Raw genomic sequence first — 23516 nt, 5'->3', positions numbered from 1 at the left:
TGGCAGCGCAGAGACCCCACCCCCTGCTCCTGGGCTCCACGAGCTTTCCTATCTGGTGATAAAACAAGAAGAGTGAATGAAAAGTCACACGAACAGAACTACTAATGGGTTTTTTTTATGTAGTTTTATTTTTTATTATTATTAGTCCCTTTAAAAAGGTTTTTGTATTTTTGTCTATCTGACTGATATGTTGTACTAATTCACTTAACCGTGAACTGATAACAGAGTTATACCTCACCTGTTAGAACACAGTCATATCCTGTATAGCAGATACTTGCACAACATACTTCAAGGCTTGGGGAGTGAAGGAAGAGAGAAAACACATTTGATCCTTTATAGTAATACGCTTCAGTCGTATGTTTATGCGCAAAGCAACTAAGTGGTGGTATAACACATATGCACTGAGGCCATACTTCACAAAGGTGGCTCCTTTTTCTCAGAGGGTGAGTGGGAATCCCACCATTAATCTAGACGACTGCTGTTATCTGTATTGAACATGCTATCTTTACACCTTCATAAAAATCTTTATAATACATCTCTTTGCATTAACCAAGAACTGCGCACCATCCCGGACATCTAGCCAACCTATCAAAGGAAAGTCCCTCTGAGCAGTATCACGTACAAGTATTATCACTTCGCCTAAACTATTCCATGGAGCCAAGTTTTTGTTTACCCTCGTTTCTTTCCTTCTTTTTTTTGTCTTCTGTGAAGAAAATTGACATTCTTCTTTCACGTGTTGAGAAAGATTTTAAAACTAATTTATTTGTGTCAAGAAAAAAAAATGACTATAGGGACCAAACAGGCACAAAATCAATTAGTTCACAGAGGCCTTTGCTGTGCCTCCTTGTGTATTTGCAACATGTCGGCGCATTGTTTGTCCAGTGTGATGCAACTGAATCCCCTGTTCTAAAAATGAAACTTCACATTGCACTTTTCCCCTTTTTCTCCCCAAAGTAAATTTATGATGCCAATGAAATATAAAGCAATTTTTATTAATCGAAAGAAATTATAATTTACACACCCACACACATATGAAGCACAATTAAAGCCAAAACGCCAACAAGGTTCATTTCAAGTTAGAGTTATTTTTGGCCTCTACACGATTACTCCGTTTATAGCAAGCGACAACATATACTCAGGCCTTCTTTGTTTACTCTAACAGGAAAAGTTTGCCCTGTAATGCTAAATATATTACTATTTCAACTAAAGTAAACAGCGTACTAGCACAATTTTCCAATACTTTGTCTGTAAAAGATTGTTTACCTTGAACATTTATACTGAACGACATAATACTATATAGTGGAAATTGAGGATTTCCAGCACATGAAAAAAAGCACAGACATTCACAGAGTTTTAAAGCTACATTGCAGTGGTTGAATCGGCTTATTACCTAAAAGCACGGATGTCCCTGAACATGTATGAAGCACACAAGGTGAAGCAACCCCATCACCATTACAACACTTTCCCAAGAAGCTTCCTGTACTGCAATTCCTAAAAAATTAATTGCTTTTTTTTGCCATCAGAGCTGAAGACTGTTTCTACCAACCCTATATGCTGCAGCTGTTTCTATGTCAATCAGAGGACATTTTAGGAGACCCAGGAGAGAAACGGGACAAACGCAGTAGTTGTCTGTTAAGCCAAGATTATTCCAACTATCAGGTGATATCGAGAACATCTGCCTCTGATGTACTTACAAAGACGGCACACGTGCAAACAAAGCAGGGAAATCCGGATACCAATCTTTGTTAAAGGGATAGTTCAGGATTTTAAAAGATCTTGGAAGGTGGAGAATTTCAAAAACTCCATGGTTTGAAAAGATGAGCTTCCAGAGAAAATTAAAAGTGATGACTTAAAGACACTTTGCCCATGTCTATTACTAGTTTCTTGGCAAGGAACAATAATGGAGTTGCTATTTCCCCGAGTCTGTCTTACTTCTATTTTCTGTCTTTTTCTATTAAGATTGAAAAAATGAGCTAAAGAAGTTAATAATTGAGAGGAAAGTCTAAATAGTCAGTCAGAAAAGCCAAAAAAAAAAAAAAAAAACTATGGTAATTGTTGCTTTTAGGACAACGCTGTCGAAACAATAATCAACTTATGTGAAAATAACCACTCAAACAAACATGACAGCAGTTTTTAAAAAAAATAAAAATACACAAATTAGCATTAGCTTGGACAGCTCTAGGGTGCTGAAATTGGAGTTGCTTGAACATTTTAGCCGCCACTTGGCCCCCAACAGGACTAGGCAGTAATTTCAGCCTCTCGGAACATGAATCCTGAACTTTCCCTTTGTGAGTGAGCAGTTAGACCTCTATGATGTGGGTGAGGACTCAAACTGTTTTTTTTTTTTCAGCACTGGATGATTCGCTCCTCTTTTGTTTCTTTTCATTTGTGCTGAATGAAAACCATGCCTTGAAGGTGTTCCAATCCAATGTAATTTACAGTAACGATAGAAATCTTAACGGTGCACTTAGTGTCACACTCTGTCCTTTCATTCTCGAAGCACACTCTAGGTAGACGCCTTTTTAAATGTATCTAACACAAGAGAAGCGTGCGTTCAAACAACAACGTGCACACTCGGTTGTCTGCTTAACATATTAAAGAACTGATGCATGTTCAGACTAAAAAAAAATACACGGGCGCGCAACACACTCATTAAATCACCTGGGTTGTTTTATTCCTGAATCACACACATATATTTAAAAAAAAAAAAAACTTAAATCGTTAAGGTCCGTCAAGTTTTAACCCCATTGGTTGAGTTGCAGAGCACAGAACTGACACCTTTAAAGGCTCTTTAAGTCTTATCTTTAGGACCTTGTGATCTTCAGGAAATATATATGGGGGAAAAAAAATCTCTCCAGTGAGGAGACAATGCAGACCATAGTGTCACTAAAGGGGATTGAGTGTTGAATGACTACTATGTTCAAACTCATGGTTGTAGATGCATGAATTAAATAAAAATGCTAATTTTTTTTCTGCACCACTATCTTAAAAGCATGGTATTTTGAAGTGCCTCCATGCACTTTGTGTACATATTGTAGTTAACAGATTTTGCTTTTTCCTTTAATTGATCTGTTTTGTTTCTTTTGAAACGCCATGTAGAGATAAAAGTTCCATTCCTGTGACTCTTTGAAATGTAATCACCTAGAGGAGGGGGAAAAAAAATACATTTCTGTTTTATTAGGTTAGACGGAAAATGTATAGAGGAAAATGTGTAATAAATTGCCTGTTTGTTTCTTATTGTCTAATAGCTGTTAACTAGCTGTTTAACATACCCGTCACACACAATATATATAAATATCTTTTTTTTTGTATCTAATGTAAGCGTTTTGAATGTTTGTTCCATAAAGATATAAGCAGTGTGAATTCATTTTCATTGTACATACATGGATATAATTGTTCTGTTCAGTGGCGATGCAGAAGTCTATTAAAATTGCAGTGATCCTGAATCAAACGCTGTTTGCATGGAAAGAGAAAGGTGGGAAAGAGGAGAGATAAAGAAAGATAAGAGTAAAAGAAGGTTTCTTGTTTTAAAAGGATGCCAATATCACTTATATAGGGTACAACTGACGCTTAAAGGTACTTAAAGACAAACGAAAAAAAGGTCAAGTTTGCCCTAGGTGTAAGACAGAGAGAAAGAGAGACAGAGAGAGACAGAGAGAGAGAAATTATAGCCAAGAAGTAAATCAACACGAAATAAATGCCTGTGCTACTCTTATGCCTACCACAGTAAAGAGCATCTATCCTCAGGTGAATTATCTGACACATTTTTTTAAGGGAAAAATGCTGGCTTTCTAGTCTCAGGCATCTTTGCTCAGCTGATTCATCTAAAGCGGTAAGACATGGATATCTAGATCCCTTCAAGTCCATGTTTGCCTTCAGTGTACCGCACCTGCACACATTCCGCCTCTGTCGCACAATCCGTGTCAGTGATGTTTGTGGGAATCCCACTTGGTTAAATGCCTTTCTTTTTTTTTTACCCTGGAAGAGAATACACAAAGACCAGCTGCCTGCTCAGTTAAATGTTACTAATTAGACTCAAATTAACTGACAACAAAAAAAGAATACCTTTAAACTTGTCCTTCTGTAAAGTGTGTCTTTCTGAAGAAACCTCTAAGCAGAGATGATGCTTTGTTTCATCTCTGTGCCCTGCCCTTATTGTAAACATGTCGTAATATCAATGTAATGGCAAGAGAGTATGTGTGTGGGAAATATAAAATTGGGTTAACAAAAATGAATAAAGCATATTTTCTGGTCAACATTAAAACAAAAATCTGTTTCTACATATCAACAAGTGTTGTACCTTTGGTGTACATATACAAATATAACTAATAAATGTTCATAACTAAGTTCTCTTTGATGTATTGAGATTTCTTAATTGTGTCACCTTTTGCATTTTTCCTTATCATGGTATCTAGATACTGTAAATAATTCAGTTGGATTAGATTTTTTTTTAATACTTCACAGCTTCTTTCAGTTTATAAATGGCCTAGTTAACTCATCATTGCATCTATTTTATAGCTTTATTTCTGCATATCTTAAAGACAGATTCTCCTTGGAGTCATACATAAAGTAAATTTTCACCCAATGACGATAAAGGAACAAAGGAAAATTAAAACAAGAAATACATTAAAAGAAGAAAAGTAAAAAAATAAAATTAAAAAAAAAGCTTCACATAAAGTAGCTTTAGATAGCTTAGACATGACAAAATGAAATTATAACAAAATATTTGATCTTCATTGAAAACTCTCGGTAAACAGTTTTTGCATATCTCCAGTTTGCAGGTAGTTGGTTCCACCGCTGAGGAACATAGAAACTAAATGTTGCCTCCAGTTGTCTAGGTCTGGTTCTGAAAACACTGAGGCCTCTGAGTGGCAGAAATAAATATATATATATATAAAACAAAGAATTTATTATATAATTATCCAGGTCAGCACTGCAGATGAGAACTGGGTCATCTCACCTGATTAAATAAAGGTCAGATAAAATAAACTAGTGAAATATTTTCAGTAAGTTTAATTGAAAATCCCTGCTGAACAATTGAAAACAGCCAGTGATGCTTCATATCCCTAATTTCTCTTTAACAGACAATTGACAAGAAAAACAGATGCTATTTGTTTCCAAACAGATTTGTGGACAGCGTTTTTAGACGGATCTGAAAGGTGAGCTTTCAGAAACAGTCATCTTTGGGTGTGTCAGTCAGTACAAAATCAAATCATCCTTTTCAGCAGGTTGTAAAGGTTATGACAAACAAAACGTGAAAATGAAAACCATTGAAATGAAAAGTATAAAAGCCTTGTGGTGGTTTGATTTGCTTCCTTTACTGTTTAGGATCTGCGGTTGGTATTTTATGGGCAGGCTGGGCTGAAACAGTGATGGCTGTGAAGATGCCTGAATAATTAATTGGAAACAGAATCAAGAAAGATGTGGCTCTGGCTCTACCAATCTGTATATGAGAAAAGTAAGAAAAAGGAGCAGTGGCAACATGGAATAATGTTTGGTCTGGCAGATTGGTTATCTTTGAGCTCTATTACTCAAGTAAAGGTTGGGTGCATCAAAATAATCCCACACCGTGCATATTTACAGTCAGATGATCAGTGCAGTCCTTAAAAAAAGTATAAATTACTTTTAGCATTTACTTTGTTTGGTTCTAAAGCTGTTGACCACTTTTAAAGTGGACCCCATGTTACTGGAAAACACTGTCTATAGAATCCTCTGCATCCATATTCAGTTTTTCAGGAGAACTGTCCATCCAAGCCCCAACATGGAGAGAACCGTGACAGCCAAGCACATTCACACCAGGGACACATTTAGAAATGCCAGTGAAACTTTTATACGTGTATTTGGTCCACAGGGAGGAATCCCAACCCATAGAATCCAAGGGAAATAGAGCAATAAGCTACAAAATAGGACTAATTTTGATTGATGGGTAGAAAGAAAGACAATTTTCAAGATCCCACATCATTTACCACACATCATTCTCATAAGAACATAAAACGTTAAACTACTTTGTATTCTTTACAATGAATGGAAGAACTAGCTATTATATTCTTCTGACACCCTTGCGTGGATGTTCCTGCTGGAAAGACGCCATGGCTATCTTTCAAAATGTCCATCTTTGTCCTACTCTTTTTCTCCCGTGCTAACGTTTTCCCGCATCCCGACTCCGGTGCCATGGAAACCTTACTTCCTCTTACGTGGTAGCAATGCAACATGAGTTTCCTGCCATGTCCCTCATTCGTTTCCCCCTTTTTTTTCCCCCTTGTGCTCAAAGAGTGATCAGTCAGTGGGACACCACGTTCCAGTGCATCCATGTCTGTACACATTTTATTGATTTAGCCACTTTACAGATCTTTTCAGCAACACCTTTTTGTCAAACCTGCCTGCTCTAGTGCAACCATTCGTCTTCTTCAGTTTAAAACAAAAATAACAAAAATTGGAACAAGTCAGAAAAATGTTCTTTACAGCGACTGTATATGGTTTAGTCTTATTCTAAAAGCTAAAATGAAGTATCGGCCACACAGAGCATAATGTAGATTATTACACAATGTGGGATACATTCAAGCTATGGAAAGTCCACTAGAAAAAGATGCTTACAAGATTCAAAGCTTGGTATAGAAACATTGAACAAACACAGCAGCTTAATTTATAGATATACAGCATGTAGACACTTGTGACAGTCTTTTTTCATTTGCAATGCTACATGTCTACATTGGATTAGCTTCTCATGTTTATGTGCTTATCAGTCCAGTATTTACAGATAAGCATCCATCACTCACTCGTAAAAAAACAAGTTTAAGTTTAATTTAAAAATGTATAAATGTGCTTGAAATACCAACCTGGTTTCTTTAGTTTCCTTCAAAATCAGTATCTGTTGTGCACAATGCCTATAACACGTTTTTCATTCCCATGGTATAATTACATCAACTTATTTCTTTATTGATTACCTTTAGTTGTGCATAAAACACTCACTTTGGAAAGCTATGAAACATGCTGATTTAGCATGCCATCTACTTTGACCTTTACAAACTGAGCCATTTACCCCCAAGGTATACTTGCTACAATTTCTGATTAAATAGTGCTAAAAACAGAAGCATTTCTTCAAGCTAAATCAACAAAGCCCTTTCCTACAAAATAACAAAAAGCACTGGCAGCTATTGTAACATTTATAACGTTTTACTTTTTTATGTACAGAGACAGAGAAAATAGAATCAAACTGGAACAATGTAGATAGTAACAATCTACATTGTAACATCCCCAGTTTTTTTTAACAGTTACAGACAACAGGGATTGTCCGAAATAATGCACAGAAAGGAATAGCCATTTTATATTAGAAACAAACAAAAATTAAACAACAAATTAAACAATTAAGTGAAGAATTTTTTCCTCTTAAATACATTTTACAAAAAGGACATGATTATCGGGTTATTGTTTCCTGGTTAAAGTGAATTGCTGAAATTTTGGACACATCAAAATCAATACATAACTTCTGATTCACTCTTTGGACTCCTCTCCAGGCCCATAAGCAACAAAGCATAGAAAGGAATTAACACATGACCGGAGATTGAACATATTCTCACACCATGTTCAAAATCGCTCATTCTGGTCTGAAATTCTTGGGCCCCTTTTGAAAGGCGTCTGAACACAGCTGTGCACTCTAGTTGAACAATAGCTTGAAATTATACATTTGAATCCTCTTTACCAGTGCACAGCCACTGAAAGCGTTCAACAACCAACTTTTCTACCCTCTCAATAGTCCTCCCCCATCTTAGGCTCTTTACTGCCCAACTCTCAGGCTTGCTGGTCTTTATCTGGAGACTCCTCCAATTTGATGACGGTAAACTCCTCCGTGTTGCCATTCTCCTGGATGTTCTCCTTGTTCATGAGGGTCACCATTTCCTGTTCTCTCTCCGGGTTGTTGGAACTGGACGGTGCGGCGGCGACCCCATTGCCGTCGCTGCTGTTTCTGGGTGTGATGTTCAGCGTTTGTGTTCTGCCACACAAGCTGCAAAAACACATTGGGAGCACGTATTATTGCACCTGTTTTTTTTTTTTTTGCCATGCATCAGCCAGCAGCTAAATATATGAAAAGTGTAACTCTGGACCAAGAGTCTGGATGATAAAAACAAGGTACTGTTGCCATTAGATGTTTACAAGCTAGAAAATCTATAATTAATGCATTTGAATCAATATCTTTTCTCAAATGACTATGCGACACGAAAGTTAAGCTGGTTGCTTGAATTTAAAATGATTGGAAATTGTATTTAATCCACACCTAGTCTGAATTGTGTATAAAAAGACTCGAATATATGCCTGCAGACTTATTTGTATGTTGGTCTATAAGCAGGTCGCAGACAAACCACAGCAGTTTTGCAGGAATCATTTTGGCATAATCCTGGATGGATTTCGACCAGTCTTCTAATCAGAAATGATCGTTTACTCCAGTCAGCTGGTTTCGTGGCTCTGGTATTTGTGCATAGCTCATAGAAACTAAAGAGGGTTGAGGTATTTGAGCCATTCCAAATGCTTAAAGTCAACCTGCTTTATCCACTCTTAAACCAGCATTGGTGTGGGTTTGGAATTATTGTTCCGCTGGTACAATCTCACCCACACTCATATGAAAGGAAATTGATTAAAATGTCCAAGAACAACTAATAAACAACCAAGGATCATGTGTATCAAACCAGAAAATCCTGAAACGATAGTGTCACTGTCCACAGTAAATCAAGTTTAACACCAATAAGGACTCAGAGGCTGCCAACCAAGATAAAATCAAATGCTCCAAAACTTTAGACCTTCAAGGTTAACTGAAAACAACTACACAGATAAGCAGATATCTGCATAGTATAGTCAAATTCCTGCTGGAGGAAAGTTATAATTAAAAGTTAAAAAGATTTAACCATTTGGCCACGAAAATAGAACTATGTTGGAAGTCAAGCTGAGTTCTTGAAACCTGAGAACGCTGTACCAGCTGTCGACCACAGCAGTGACAGTATCACTATGAGGAGACGTTCCACTGCAAATGGAATTGATAGATTGCACAAACTGGGTGGAATAATGACAAGCTAGGTCTGCCTTCAAATCAAAAGCTAGATGGTAGAAACTTGAACACAATTTGGTGTTGGGCATTCAAACAGGAACTGGTTATAGAATAGATGATGAGGGTTAGCATTAAGTTTCTGGACGTTCCCTGCTCTTAACCCTACAGCTTGTGAGCTGCATTTAAAAGCTACATACCTGCCAGTAAACGAAAAAAAAGAAGGGTGGTCCAGCGAGATGTACGCCAGAAGCTCACAAATGGCCACAAAACACATGTGGTTATGGTACAACTCTTCAGGGGACATTTCGATAATATCTGTGGCGCTGTATGTATACCTTTGACCCATCATGTACTATTTTTACCCTGTGACAATGAATTTAAACATGCTCACCCTATTCTTCTCTTTAAATATATTGAAGGTGCAGTTTGTATCTTCAGTTAAACAAAAGCCCCAAATGTGAGTGACAGCACCATAAGGTCCACATCAATCAAACCCCTTACCCTCTTCTCCTTGCGACAGCAGCACACACAAAGAGAATTGCCGCAACTGCTACAATAACACCAAGAACAACCAGCCAGTCTAGAAGGAGAAATAATACAATGCAAAATGAATATCAAGACAGAGTTAAAAAGGATTCCAGAAAAAGTCAAGAACAATGCAGGGATATTGTTTGTTTACTGTCATTACGCACCTCAAACAACCTTGGGGTGTTTGAGGTGCATGTTAGGTCACTCACCCGATGAGCTCCCGCCCTTTTGCTTCTCATCGTCAGCTGGAGCGGGGCCTACTATGTTTCTTCCCTGGTGATTTAGTTTTGCGACTGCACATCAATAAAATAACAAATATGTTAAGCAATAGAAGGGAAAAAACAAACAAGCCGACTACTCTTTAAGGCGGCATTCATTCATCTTCATCGCAAAGAAAAATGCTCCTCTTGCTTTTCCAGTAGAACTATGATTTGTCTGCTTTGATCAGATGAGTGATTTTTTTATTTAAATCAACTCTAAATATATTTCAGCTAACACAAGGGGGCGTCCTTTGTTTGAAAAAATACTCCAGTTACTTTGGTCATTGTTGAAACAGATTTTAAAATATTTATATTTATTACACACACACAAATCTATCTATCTCTCTCTCTCTCTCTATATATATATATATCTATATCTATCTATATCTATCTATATATATATGTATATATATATATATATATATATATATATATATATATATATATATATATATATATATATATATATATATATATATATATATATATATATATATACTGACTTATATGCACCATATTGATTGGGGGTAACTGCAACCCTACAGGTGCTTTTCAATAAATAAGTATATTATTGAAATATTCCCTTTTTTAAGTAACTCAGTTCCCCGACCAAAACACATATGCACATTAATTAAACAAAGACTGAAGTTTTCTAGCCTTTCTTGTTGTGTAAAAACACAATATTGAATTTTGTTAAATACTAGTATTGCATCAGACCAATAAAAAAAGAAAGCATTTTAATACAGAAATGTGAAAAGTATATTTTAGTACCCGGTTTAAAGTTGTTATTTTCAAAAGGTACTTTTAATCTTCCGAAATAGATTCATTGGAACAAATCTTAATTTCTTTAATGTCTTGAGTACCTGCGTATAATGTTAGAGCTTCTCTTAAATTCTGATTTTAGGTTTTTACCAGTAGGCTCTGCTGGTTTCTTCTCACTCGACATTGTTGTTCCAACCTGGGTCACTGGTATAACATTGTCCGTCAATGTGATAGTCGGCTCAATCCCAGATCCATCAGCTGAGTCGGGCTCCATTGTAGTGAAAGAGGAAACTACACTGATGTTGCTTCCTCCAAGGGAGCTTCCCTCAACAGGGTTCTTGGACTCGTCTTCACTCCAATGTGCTGGAGTAGTTGCAGGTATGGGAGATGCTTCTTCCTCAGTGGGGGTGCCAGTTTGGCTTTGAAAAACACCATCAGACTGGGATGTTGAGGTTGTTTCTGGTTCCGCTGCGTCTTGGGTCAGAGGCTGCGCTGATGTCGAGGCTGTTTAGAGAATAAGCAGTGTTTGATTAAACAGTGTTTGTGTATTTTATAAGACATTTTTTTTAAAAATAGGTAGTATCTAAGCTACACAGTAGTATTATTATAGCACTTTACTTATAACACTGTTGTTAAGTATATGTCAGGAAGAAATGTTTTTGCTAGACCCTGATCAGAGAAAAGAAAACACAGTTTGGCATGCAAATTCAATCGGAAATATAAAATGAGTTGTTTCAGCTGCTTTGCATTTGATATGCTTTTGGACATACACATGCAAATGGCCACTGATTAGAGTCTTATATTATGGAGCACCGCGTGCAACCAAATATCTTATAAAAACACTTCTTTCTTTAGTCCTGAATGTGAGGCTGAAATCATAAACAGCTAGGCAACACTTCACAATAGAATGCAGTTTATCAATCCACTTGTGTATCAATTTGGGTTAATCCATAGAGTGCAAACAACAGAGGTTAGATAATTAGGTAGATGTTTAATCAGAGCTACTTTCCTCCAATGTATATGCTTCAATGCTACAACTAATCCACAACACGAATTCACTCAGCAGCATGGTTTTTTGTAACTTTTGGGTCCTTTTTATTCCATTACAGTCAGATAAAGGTAAGCGTGTATCATACTGACCTGGTGGATCTAAGAGGGATGCTCCCGTTTTCTGGAAAGCTTTGCTGCAGTTCTTCTCAGGCCCAACTGGCAGTAAAGAACACAGAGACAAGTTTTAAAACACAAATAAAAACAGCAAAATAAACCAAAACTTTATTATAGTTCCTTAATTACAAATTTACCATTTTCATCATAACAGTAGGCATCGAAATCTCCTGTAGTCGGTATGTGAGTAATAAACCCGGTCATGTTCTTTGCACAGTTTTCATGTTGCTTGTGTCTGAGAATGACAGTGCTCCCATTGGTGGTCCAACCATACCTAAAAAGACAACAAAAATAAAATAATAAATGTTAGATTCAGACTTTGATCCTCCATGCTTTATAGACATGTGAACTATATCTGGTATCTACCAATTTTCTGTTTACGTTGCCTAACTCAAAACTAAATATGTGGCATACATCTAACATATGTCATTTGTTATACAAACATGTTTTTTTCCCACAATGTTTATTTCAAGAAAGTGTTATGGAATAACCTTTACCTGCAAGTTTGCATTTTATTGTTATAGGCCTCCTGGACTTGCTCCAGACTTGCCATGGTGCTCTCAAGCTGCTCACAGACTTTTTGGGCCATGTCAAAACTTAGAGAGTGACGGCTCGCTCCCTCAACCAGAAACACACCAGAGAAACTGCAGGAGCGAGAATTAACTAGAAAAAAAAGCAGATACATCAAATGAGAAGTTTTTTTTTTATTACTTTTACATCTAAAATGTTACAGACAGACAGACAGACAGACAGACAGACAGACAGACAGACAGACAGACAGACAGACAGACAGACAGACAGACAGACAGACAGACAGACAGACAGACAGACAGACAGACAGACAGACAGACAGACAGACAGACAGACAGACAGACAGACAGACAGATAGACAGATAGATAGATAGATAGATAGATAGATAGATAGATAGATAGATAGATAGATAGATAGATAGATAGATAGATAGATAGATTTTTACAATCATTGCAATCACAATCATTTGGACATTCTAATATGCGGAGACCAAGAGAGGTAAGGAAACCTAAACCTATGGGTGAGAGGGTTTAATATATAAAATGAATTCAATGTATATGCTTTATTCCCTTTCCTGAGAACTAACCCTTTCAATGTTGGATGAGAAACTTTACCCTAATATCAGTGGATTTAATACAACTTCATTAAAGGAGCAATAAGTAAGTAATTTACGCTAAAATTTACCAACTCATTCTCTTTTGTCACCTGGGATGAAAGTAACATTCCCTATAAACAAAGAGTCCTCTCCATCAACAATACCTTGGTCAAGTTTTTCCCCTTTCAAACCTAGAGGTACAGTCTGGAACTACTTTGGTGTAGTGTGTACCCCGCGTGTACTTCCTGGTTCCTGAGCCAATCATATGAGAGCTCCCAGGGTTCCCAAAACAGAGTGTAGCATTTGGTATTTTATCTTGGCAAAAGAGCAGCAGCTCTTTGACATGACATTATTTATTTATTTTTTTTAAATTCAAGTCATGAACACGAAGTACAGTTGGGTGATCTCGCATATCAAAACAATAAACATTTAGTGTCTATAGAGTGCATAGAGTGCCTTGAGGTGTTTCCCGTAGACTTCCAGTGTGTTCTTCCAGCACTGATTGTAAAAATGGCTGTGTCCTATGCCTGCAGTAGGGTACTCTTTGGAGAGAAACAGGAATGTCCCTGGAAATCAGGGACATTTGGTCACCCTGGTCTTTACCCCCACATTCACGTATAAATATAAACACGGAGAGAATCATTGTTGCTAAATGTTTCACAGACTTGTCAAAACGGTTTTAAAGTTACAGTTATGAGGCCAATCTTTCCTACTGCAGTTCCTCTTTAGAGTCTTATTCTGCTACTAGTTGTTGCATTAAGGCACATGTGTTATATAGCTCCATTCACAGGTTGACGAAATAACTACTGCATTATGCTGAGCTGTACCTCAGCATAATGCATTGCAATAATAATAATAATAATAATAATAATAATAATAATAATAATAATAATAATAATAATAATAATAATAATAATATCTGGAAGTGCTCAATCAAAATAAGAAATTACAGATTTACAAATTGTTTGTATTTCCTCCTTAAGGCACAGTATCCATTGCAAATTTGTACTTTTATCTAATCCTGGAAGCAATAAATCACTCCATTTTGTGAAATACCTTTATTAATTTAATTAAATTTATTATAATAATTCAATTATTATTAATATCAAAAATATATATTTTTGACAAAACTAATAATGATTTTTTTATGCACCCATCAAACATTTTAAAGCATTTAATAGCGAGAACAGGCCAATTGTAATGTGCTAGATCACTTGTGCACAGGTAGATCCTGCTTCTATCACATTCTTCCCAGTGATAGAGTGGGTTTCACATTTAACATCGCCACTGCAGAATCATCTTTGTTTGTGCCTTGCTCAAACGGCGTGCCTGGTTTCAAATGAATAACCCAAACAGGAACCAAATAAGCACAAGTATTTTCAATGTGTGTTCAATAAAAAAATACAAAGCTCAAAATGAACAAAGTGTTATTTTTATGTCACACTTTAAGCCATTCTTGTCAAATGCTTCTCTTGGTGTAAACAAAATAAGAGATTATAATTGCTGAGGTTAATATGCTGAGGAATATGTTCTGGGGAAAAAATACAACATGGAAATCCAGTCACTTTAGGGATAATCTAAACCAATGTAAATTATGCAAAATCCCAACAAAACAGTTATTTTTATAGAGGATCTTATTTCTTTAATTAGCTTCTTGCCGGATTACAACAATTCTTTGACATCTGTTGTAAGGGTCATTTGTGGGCAAAAAAAATAAAGAATAATAAAGGACAGTAATCCTAAACTTAGTTTGGATCCGTCAACAACAACAACCTGGTCATTATGGTGCGAGGTTGGAATTAACAAATTACAGATTAGGTCCCAATCACCTTCTTGGGTTCCAGTTTCCCTCCGTTGGAAAGTAGTAAAAAACATGGATGCTCACAATGTTGTTAAAACAATAACAATAACGCTGGTCTAGGCGATATTTTGTGCAAATAAACAGAGTTGAAACATCCCCTCTGATAAACACTGAAAGATAACACATGTACGACTGACTAAATGTTACATAAATAATAGAGAGCTGCTACAAACAGTCAAAGTGTGATATTTTACTCAATGTTGCAGCGAGTAGCAGCCATCATGAATGCCGATGTCAGATACCATCCTGTTGCACTGACTTTCCGACTCGTAATACTGACTTTATGGGCCTGTAATGTTCCAGTTAAATTTTCCAACCCGGAGGTCGTGAATCCCAACTTCCGAGGACAATATTATTGTGTCGTTTGCCTCAAAAGAAATTTGCCTAAGTTTGTGGGTGATCATCAGGGTATGGAAATAAACACAAAAGAAGCAAAGTTGGCTTCATCAGATAAGATGGCAACAGTTGGTGGGCACACTCCCTTCAAAATCCAAACGTGCATGTTTTAGAAGTGAAACACCTGGCAGGCAGGTGAACCCTGGTATAGTGACTGAGAGACAGACAGCAGGTGGCAGGAGCTCAGAACACAGAGCTCATGCTGAATCTTTACCCTTGGCTTGATTTCAGAGGAGACTGTTGCTACATGGTAGCCTTTCTACATAAAAAAAACAATAACAACTAAAAACTTGGTTTTTGATTGCTGTCACAGTCAAAATGAAATGTTGTACTATATGTCTTAACTACTCAAACTGCACAGTAAGTTGACACTCTAAAGGCTTTTCACTTGTTCTGAAAAATGTAAATAATAATAATAATAATAATACTGCCGCTGATCACATGAAGATGGGTCAAAAATATTTGAGACGCTTTCTTAGCCTGTTGTTTGTCTGTAGTTTACATTTGTTACCAGGGTGAATAATTTATGCGTTGTGAAAGATCGCTTAGTCACATTGCGATGTTTGACAGGAAATAAGAACAAATTTTTTAAATCTTATCGCTGTGTTTTTTGGTGTAGGGCTGTGAAAGTAAGTGTCACACAGGCTTTTCAGTCACACCAACTACACAAATTCTGAACAAATGCTGAACAAATTAAAAACTTCCATTGAGACAATAAACAACTTCTTTGGGCACTGCTGTGTAAAAATATGCACAAAACCAACATGGCAAATAGTCTCCCTTTCTGCTGTAGTTGTAGTTAGACAATATCCTTTTAAAGGAGCATAGTGTAAGTTCCAGAGTTTTTGTAGAACCTTGCCCCCTCTGGTGACAAGCTGAAATGACACCAGTGTTGTGCATGTGCATGGAAGCAGAGGGAAAACATCTGCCTCTGTGACTGCACAGGTCTTTAGTTTAGAGGTGTAATGTCTTCTGGGGTAAGAAAGCCATAAACATTGAAGTTAGCCTGTGTTGTCGTGCTAATGCATTGATTATGGTGGAGACTCAACAAAGTAGCCAGGTGAATGAGAGCACACATCACGCACACACCCAGACGAGTTGGCCTGAATCCCTCTCTCGTGAAGTTACTAATCCAACCTACAGAGGCTGTAGTAAATATAGGATTACTTATTCACACATTAGGCAATTGTAAGGGCATGAATGGGAAAGAAAATAAATATTTTTTTCCTTCTAAACTTGGACGATGCACCTTCAAGATAACCTCATCAGCCACTTCATTAGGGACACCTGTTGAACTACTTGTTAACACAACAAAATAATCAACCAAACACTTGGCCGCCACTCATTGCATCATTTGATTTGGGTTTCCTTCAATTCTATCTTTACTCAGTTGTGTATTTTGTGTTAGTGTTTTTTTTTTTTCATAGCCTCTTATTTTTATCTTACTGTTAAGCTCAATCTATCCGCACCCCAGCAGATACAACGATTTTTAGTTTGCTAAGAAGTATTTTCTGATGGGAAAATAAACTGGTATCTCTTAAAAGAGTTAAAAAAAAACATCATGGGGCATCAGTTTAAAAAAATGTCTGGCATTTCAAAAATGATTTATACCATTCACAACAGTAGGTCAAATCATTGTTTCTTACACCCCAAGGTATGTGGACTATCTTGCTCTGAATGCATATTAGAGCCTAGAGCAAATAGGCCACAGCAGTGTAGGACCACACCAGGTCTTAGTCCTGTATACCAGGAACTAGGAAAGACATAAAACTACAATTCACACAGGCTGATTATTTATTTATTAATTTGACAATAATAACAGATTAGGAAAACGTTTGGTGGTCCGATGAGTCATAATTTCAGCCGCAACATTCAAATGGCATAGTCAGAGCATTCTCACAAAGGCTGTGGTAAACATCACAGCCTTTGTTAGTAATGTAGCTTTAAGACTACACTATGTGCAGCAGAATAATAAACTAATTATCTAAAAAAAAAAATTTGTAAACATGACTATGAGTTCACTAATTCCAATAGTTTCCAAAGACACTGTATCTCAATCCAACAGAGTACTATTGGCATATGGTGGAGTGGGAGATTCTCAGCAGGAATGTAAAGGAGATAAAGTATGCAGCAACTGCATGACACCTTCTCACTAACATGGACCAAAGTCTCAGTGTGTGTAAGAGTTAAGTTCTTAAGGAAAAAGAGATTCAACCTGGGACTAGCAAGATCTGGCTTATAAAGTGGCATTGAAAGGAAATTTGCAATTATAAGTATAACATCACACTATGTATAAGTAAATAAATGACACTATTGTCATTTAACAGCAATACGTCTTTCAAAGGTTTACATAGTTGTATCACTTGAAAATTTTTAATTTGAATCTATTAACAGTAACTCACAGATTTTTAGTTAGTTTTGATTTTTTATATTGTGTATAAAACCAACTATATGCCTTTTTGGCTGCATTCTCAACCTGACAGTTTTATTAATCAGTATCCATCTGAGAATAATATATTTAATTATTTATTGAGAAATGTTTTATATTATCTTGATATCCGGTTTTACATACATGAGATAAGAGCAGAGGCCCGTCCTATTTTCCGACATGCTGTTATGAGCAAACAGCACCAACAGCAGCAGCAGGAAATTCAATTTTTGTCTGTTGGTGGCAGTTGCTCAACAGCAGCAGGTTCCTGTGCACATGCTGAAAATAGAGTTCACCTCTACTTCTCAGTATCTCGCACGAAAACCCAAAACAACCTCAGTACTTGCTAACAGAGCAGACTCCATCCTTCCAAGTGTAGAGGGATGAAATAGACAACAACCTTGGCCCTGCAAACCTGGCCCCAAAAGGATCAAAGGGAGAACAGCACACCATCGGTGGGCTGAAAAGAGTCCTGACAGTGATCTAAGGGGGTGTTCATTAATATGCAGAGGGACAGTTGTGGGTGTCTTTATGCAGTCCAGAGGCCTGTTACGCCAAGGCACTGACTCTCCCAAAAGCTCCTTTGTCACCTAATAGAGTTGGAACCAAGGAGACTGCAAAGACTGGTTGCAGAGTTCAATAGAAATTGAGCTCTAAAGCTCTGTGTTGCCAAAACCTTCAGCTGCAGTGGGAGTAATTGTCAAACCTGAGTCTCTGCTCCAACTTCACTTTTTTCCCCCGCTCTGCTTTTTCATTTGGTCTTGTTTTCTCTTACCCCTCTCCATTTGTTGTTTCCATGCCAGCAATAAAACACAATATACCCCCCGCACACGGTTTAAAAAACAAAAACGGACAGCTTGCAGATGCATAAGGCCGATTATTCCTTCATGACCTTGCAGAGCCATGGCAGAGGAGGAGACTAGGTAGCAGTATGCTATTGTCAACATTAATAACATACAAAGCTATGTCTCGTTTTTATCTTCTTATCTACGTCGTTACTTGCCGTTCCCAGACACGCTGTGCAGGGAGTGTTCTCATTTAAGTGCTCTAAAAATGTCATGAGGTTAGTAAGTCATGCTTGGAGAAAGAACCTACTGTGTTGGTCCCATTCACGCTGTAACATCTGTTTAGCCATAGTCCATAAAAGGGTTGTGAAGTGAGACTTTGTTGCCTTAATACCCGCAAAACTTCTCCGACAAACGTCATCACACCTGGGTGAACTTCATTATGTCAGCAGACACACCTATCCCACCCCTGGGAAAAGTCTCTGGGGTACTAGGGACAACTGAAACATGAGATGTGGTCAGAAATATGTTTGCAAACACTCAAGCATATAACCTAGATACAAAACAACCAAAGGGTCACATAAAGGACTTTGACAAAACTGATGTTCTCCGAGGAGCGTGGCATCCCATCTCACTTCGAAAGTTCACACCTCCACCCACTTCAGACTTAGCGGTAGGCACGTTTTTGCAGACATATCAGGGTGGCAGTTTAGTCTTTTTTCGTTTCTACAGTCCCAAAGCTTTCACTTCCTCTAAAACAGATGTGACGAGAAATCTGTCCAGTCTGTGCTAATCTGTCCCTTGAAAAAAATTGTGAAAAGAGGAGAATGAGGAAGAGGACAGAAAAATCCTCCCCCAAACATTTACATTTACCTTTTCAATCAACTTGTCAATAATATGCAAAGTGCAGCATCCTGTAGCTCTTTGACTCATTTTAATAACTACTAGCCTGTGGGGTGTTTGTTACGACTCTTCACCAAGGAGCATTATCATTTGCTTTGAAATGCTGTATTTGGAGGACTTGAAATCCAAATGAGTCTGTGGTGAACCGATAGCAAAATGACGGTTAAACAAATGGGTAACTTTAACAATTGCCCCCTTCTAACTTTGTTCTTCATGAGTCTATAAAAACATCAACTTTAGAATAATTTTCTCGGGTTTTATTATAGTATGTGTTTATTAGTTATTTATTTAGTTAGTTATTGTTTGTTTATTTAATTTATATTACTATTAGATTGCTTTATACAAATTTGTTTTCTGGGTTAACTCTGGCTACAACAGAAAAACGGAGGGCTTTCACTTTTCACCCCTCAAGAATATCATTGTTGGACTTCAAAACAAGGTGTTTCTAGTGACACAACTTGATAACAACTCTGACAAAGCTAATCTAGTTTAATCTATTTAAATATAATGTAGCTAGAGCCTGCAGGACAAGGTACAAAATGTTAGCGTATCCTAATTTTGAAAGATTTGTCAATCCACCTTTGTCAGACACCTCTAGGCCACTGATACAATATTAGTCAGATTTTCACTTTGGTTCTTTTTACATAACCAAGATTAAAATTTGGACATTAGGAGTACTAACAGTTAAATATAAATGAAGAAATTCATTTAAAAAGTGTAGAAACTGATCAGACTCCAGAAATGGCTATTTGTTGGAAAAACAAGATTTTGGAGGGAGCTAATCTCAGTACAGTAAGAGACTTTAGCAACACCGTAAATGCTAGAGATATGGGTAGCTCATTGCTTTGTGGAATGAGAAATGTAAATAATCTGGATCAACTGCCTTTTTCATGGAGACAGGAGGGCCAGACAACATTCCTGGGAGGAATTCAGCAATCGGGATGGAGCATACACACTTTAGATTGCTAAATGCCAACGACATAGCCATTCTCGAAGCAGGAGTTGAAGACTTTGATTCAGCTCTGACTGCCAGAGAAGGTCAATGAGTTGTAAAGAGACAAGTGTCCAAATAATTAGATGTGAAACTTCAGTGTTGCTTTCAATATGAGTGATGGGGGATGTTAAGGGAGTTTAATGCAGGTTGGGAAGGTGTGACTGTCAGTTATACCAAGAGTTTTTTTTAATTTTTATTATTCTATAGTGTGCAAAGGGGCATGGAAGAGAAAGAGGAACAATCTGGGAAAAGGACAACTGGTCATTAATAATATCCATGCCACTTGCAATTTTGTCAAGGAGAAACTCAGACAGGCATGGTGATAATGTGTGTCAAGTCAACCAAAATCAAAAATAATGTCTTAATCCCTAAGGTAATATAGATGTTGTGGGAACTGTTACAATCGAAGATATTTTAAAGAGTCGTTATAACCGTAGACATCTGTGCTACAGTAGCTCTGAATAAGTCTGAAACTGGAACTACTCTCGTTGGTGAGTCATGACTTGACGGGCAATGATGACCAACAGATCAGCTCTGGAAAGATTTAGCTGGAGGGGGACCATCCTTCCTCAAGCGAGCTGAGACTCAGGCCTAAATGTTGAGGACATTTACTGAAAATAGCAGGGAATCATCCACATAGAAGTCACAAGGAAAGCCATGTGAACAAATAACTGGGCCAGAGAGTGCTTCACAAAGAAGGAGTCCCAGCCCCTAGCCTCAGGGTCCTGCCTGTAAAAAAGACCATAGAACGTTGATGTTTATTCTTGATTTGACGCCTGGTGCAAAAGCTAGAAATAATGCTTAGTTTAGAAAGAAAACTGTCTGACATCTTGTAATGTTCTGCAAAGGCAGACTGATAAACTGTGTGCTTTGCACCAGAGTCTATGGGAACCGGGGTCCTTGCTACAGGCTGAAAGAAAATGCGGTTTGCAGTAGAGGGCACATTGGTAGAGGAGGCAAACACGTGCCTTTAAGTATTCGAGACCATGTCAACAAAAGCAGTCTTTGTCAGGGCCTGGTCCATGGGGACTCTGGCCACCCCCCACCTTGAAACATGACACAGGAGCATTCAGGAGAAGGTTTGCCCAACCAAGGAAGCAAATAATAGCATGCCTGCAGGACATGCAACCTACAGGCTTGCCAGTGAACGATAAATTAGAAATAAGATAATTCCAACCGAAAAAAACGGTATGTTCTATAATGTGTAAGCAATAAAGTTTTAAGGTTTTTTTTGGAAGCTGCTCGTATCGTTTAATTTTAACCAGTGGTTTAGCTTTTTGCATACTGATAAAAGAACACACGTGTCACTGTCAAAATTGTAATGTTTCACTGCCTTTCTCCAAATCATTTAAGTTACCAATTCAATTTAACATCCATGAAAAGTCTGAAATCCTTGCAAAATCAAACCAAATTTTTTTTTTCAACTAAAAGGGAAAAAACTCCATATATGAATGTGGTGAAAGTGTTTCCAGTCATTTTGGTGTTAGTATGGTGGTGGGAGTTTCTATTTTCCTTTTTTTTTCCACCCAAAAAAAGATAAGGTCCATGCAGGTAGTGTACCATAAATCTCCTCATGAAAACACGCCAACAGGATCAGCTCAAAGACTACGTCTGGACCCAGATGGACAATAACTATAGACAATTGACACATGCACAAACAAAGCCACACTTCTCAATATAATGATTCTTGAGGAGCCAACAGGGGCTGTCTTTAAGGGTAATATGACCCCCCCCCCCCTCCCACACACTGCATCCGAGCTGTCTAGATATCCCCTCTCTTTGCCTTTAAATCCTGGTTAAATTTATAGCTAGATGCTGATTTTTCTCTGGCACAGAGCCAGAGCAAGGTCTTTGTGAACAACCAGACCACCGGCTCCTCAGGGATAAAGCCAGACAGACCCTGGACCTGTTTGATTCGAAGCTAAGTAAACCTCCAGAGACTATTGCTCTTGGCAACAAATCCAATGAAATCATATGTCAGACACAAAGAGTTAGAAGGAGAGAATAAAAGGGAAGGAAACATGAGCGATTGAGGAACATCCTTTGTCTCACAGAATAAAACATTAAATAAGGCAGAACAGTAATATTTTTTTTTCCTGCATTAATAAATCTGCTTCTAACAACCACACTGTTTAGGAGAGAAAACCTCTGAAAAAGCAGCTTTGAAAGCAAACGTGTCTCAGATGGAGTGAGGAAGAGGAAAGGCTGCCTTCTTTGTGTCTATCGTGTGTCGGTCTCAGACTATGCCAGACGCAAGCCTGTCTGGAGTAGCACATGCTCCCTTGCCGGCATCAACTCATCCATTCTACAAGCTGCACACTCAGCAGCGTCTCTCACTCACACGTTGCCTTTTTTAGGAGCACTACTCTTTCATCTCCTCCTCAAGCCTCAGGATGAAATAAAGACTATTGTCTGGTTGTAAAAAATCTGATATCAAGGGGAAGTGCCAGACACAGTAGCACATAAAACAAACAAACACACACACAAAAAAACAAAAAAAAAAACAAAGAGCTATAATGTCGGTAAAAATACAATCTGCTCACCTTGAAGTTGATCCGACCTGCCAGAGGCCAGTATTCCAAAGATGACCCCTAAGAGAAAAGTCCACATCTTTGCCAAACTGTCTGGTGAAGGCTGGGTGAGCAGCTAGGCATAAAGGTGTATACCAGTCCTCTTCGTGTCCTGTCTTCCCTCTACAGTGCCAGCAGTGATGGCTGGTGGGTGTATGTGTTTGAGAAAGAGTAAATGAGTAGGAGAGATGTTTTAAAAAAAAGCACGCACACACACACACACAACAGAAGAGGACACCTGAACTTGCTCTGGGTGTCTGAAAGCTGCTGGAGATGGCTCAAAATGTGCATCAACTTTCTCCTCTCTGCTGGGCAGACAGCAGTGGCTGGTGGCATGCACATAGAAGGGGAAGAGTGGTTCAAGTGTACACACACCCTTCTGCCTCTCCTACAATTGCCCCTCCTCCTCTACTGCCCCACCCCTCCACTTACTCTCTCTTTTTCGTTCTCTACACTCTCTTCTTCTTCAGAAGGAAGAAGGTGATTTCTCCTTCCTTCAGACTGTTTGTCCTTGTCTCCATACTTCATTTTCACCCTATCATCATACACCCCCATATCCTTTTATTCATGTTCCTGACAAAGCAACAGTTCGAGTAAGCCCATCTGATATTTTGCTCAATCTTTTCTACGTTGTCAACTCATCTGATTTCCTCATCTCAGCTCACCATGGTTTCTTCGTCATTCTTTCTGGCCCAACATTT

The 23516-nt window shown here is 37.8% G+C and overlaps 1 protein-coding gene across 1 annotated transcript; it reads right to left on the bottom strand.

Moving 5' to 3' along the window:
- Positions 1–6296: 6296 nt before the first annotated feature.
- Positions 6297–23184, bottom strand: cd44b (CD44 molecule (Indian blood group) b). The gene is made up of 8 exons (XM_036151382.1): positions 22789–23184; positions 12249–12414; positions 11889–12025; positions 11728–11793; positions 10738–11091; positions 9775–9858; positions 9539–9617; positions 6297–8002 (listed from the first exon to the last, which is right to left on the bottom strand). The coding sequence occupies exons 1-8, from the start codon at positions 22853–22855 to the stop codon at positions 7789–7791; spliced, it is 1167 nt and encodes a 388-aa protein (XP_036007275.1). The 5' UTR covers positions 22856–23184; the 3' UTR covers positions 6297–7788.
- Positions 23185–23516: the final 332 nt, after the last annotated feature.

This window comes from Fundulus heteroclitus, chromosome 2 (genome assembly GCF_011125445.2).
Source record: "Fundulus heteroclitus isolate FHET01 chromosome 2, MU-UCD_Fhet_4.1, whole genome shotgun sequence".
NCBI lineage: Eukaryota > Metazoa > Chordata > Actinopteri > Cyprinodontiformes > Fundulidae > Fundulus > Fundulus heteroclitus.
Note: the sequence above shows the minus strand (reverse complement) of the source record. Positions and strands in the feature narration are given on the sequence as shown.

Coding starts and splice junctions, on each gene's coding strand:
- cd44b (XM_036151382.1), bottom strand. CDS start 22,855: ATGTGGACTTTTCTCTTAGGGGTCATCTTTGGAATACTGGCCTCTGGC. Junction 12,415..22,788: donor CAGGTCGGATCAACTTCAAG/GTGAGCAGATTG, acceptor TTTTTTTTCTAG/TTAATTCTCGCTCCTGCAGT. Junction 8,003..9,538: donor GCTGTCGCAAGGAGAAGAGG/GTAAGGGGTTTG, acceptor GTGTTTTTGCAG/CTTGTGTGGCAGAACACAAA.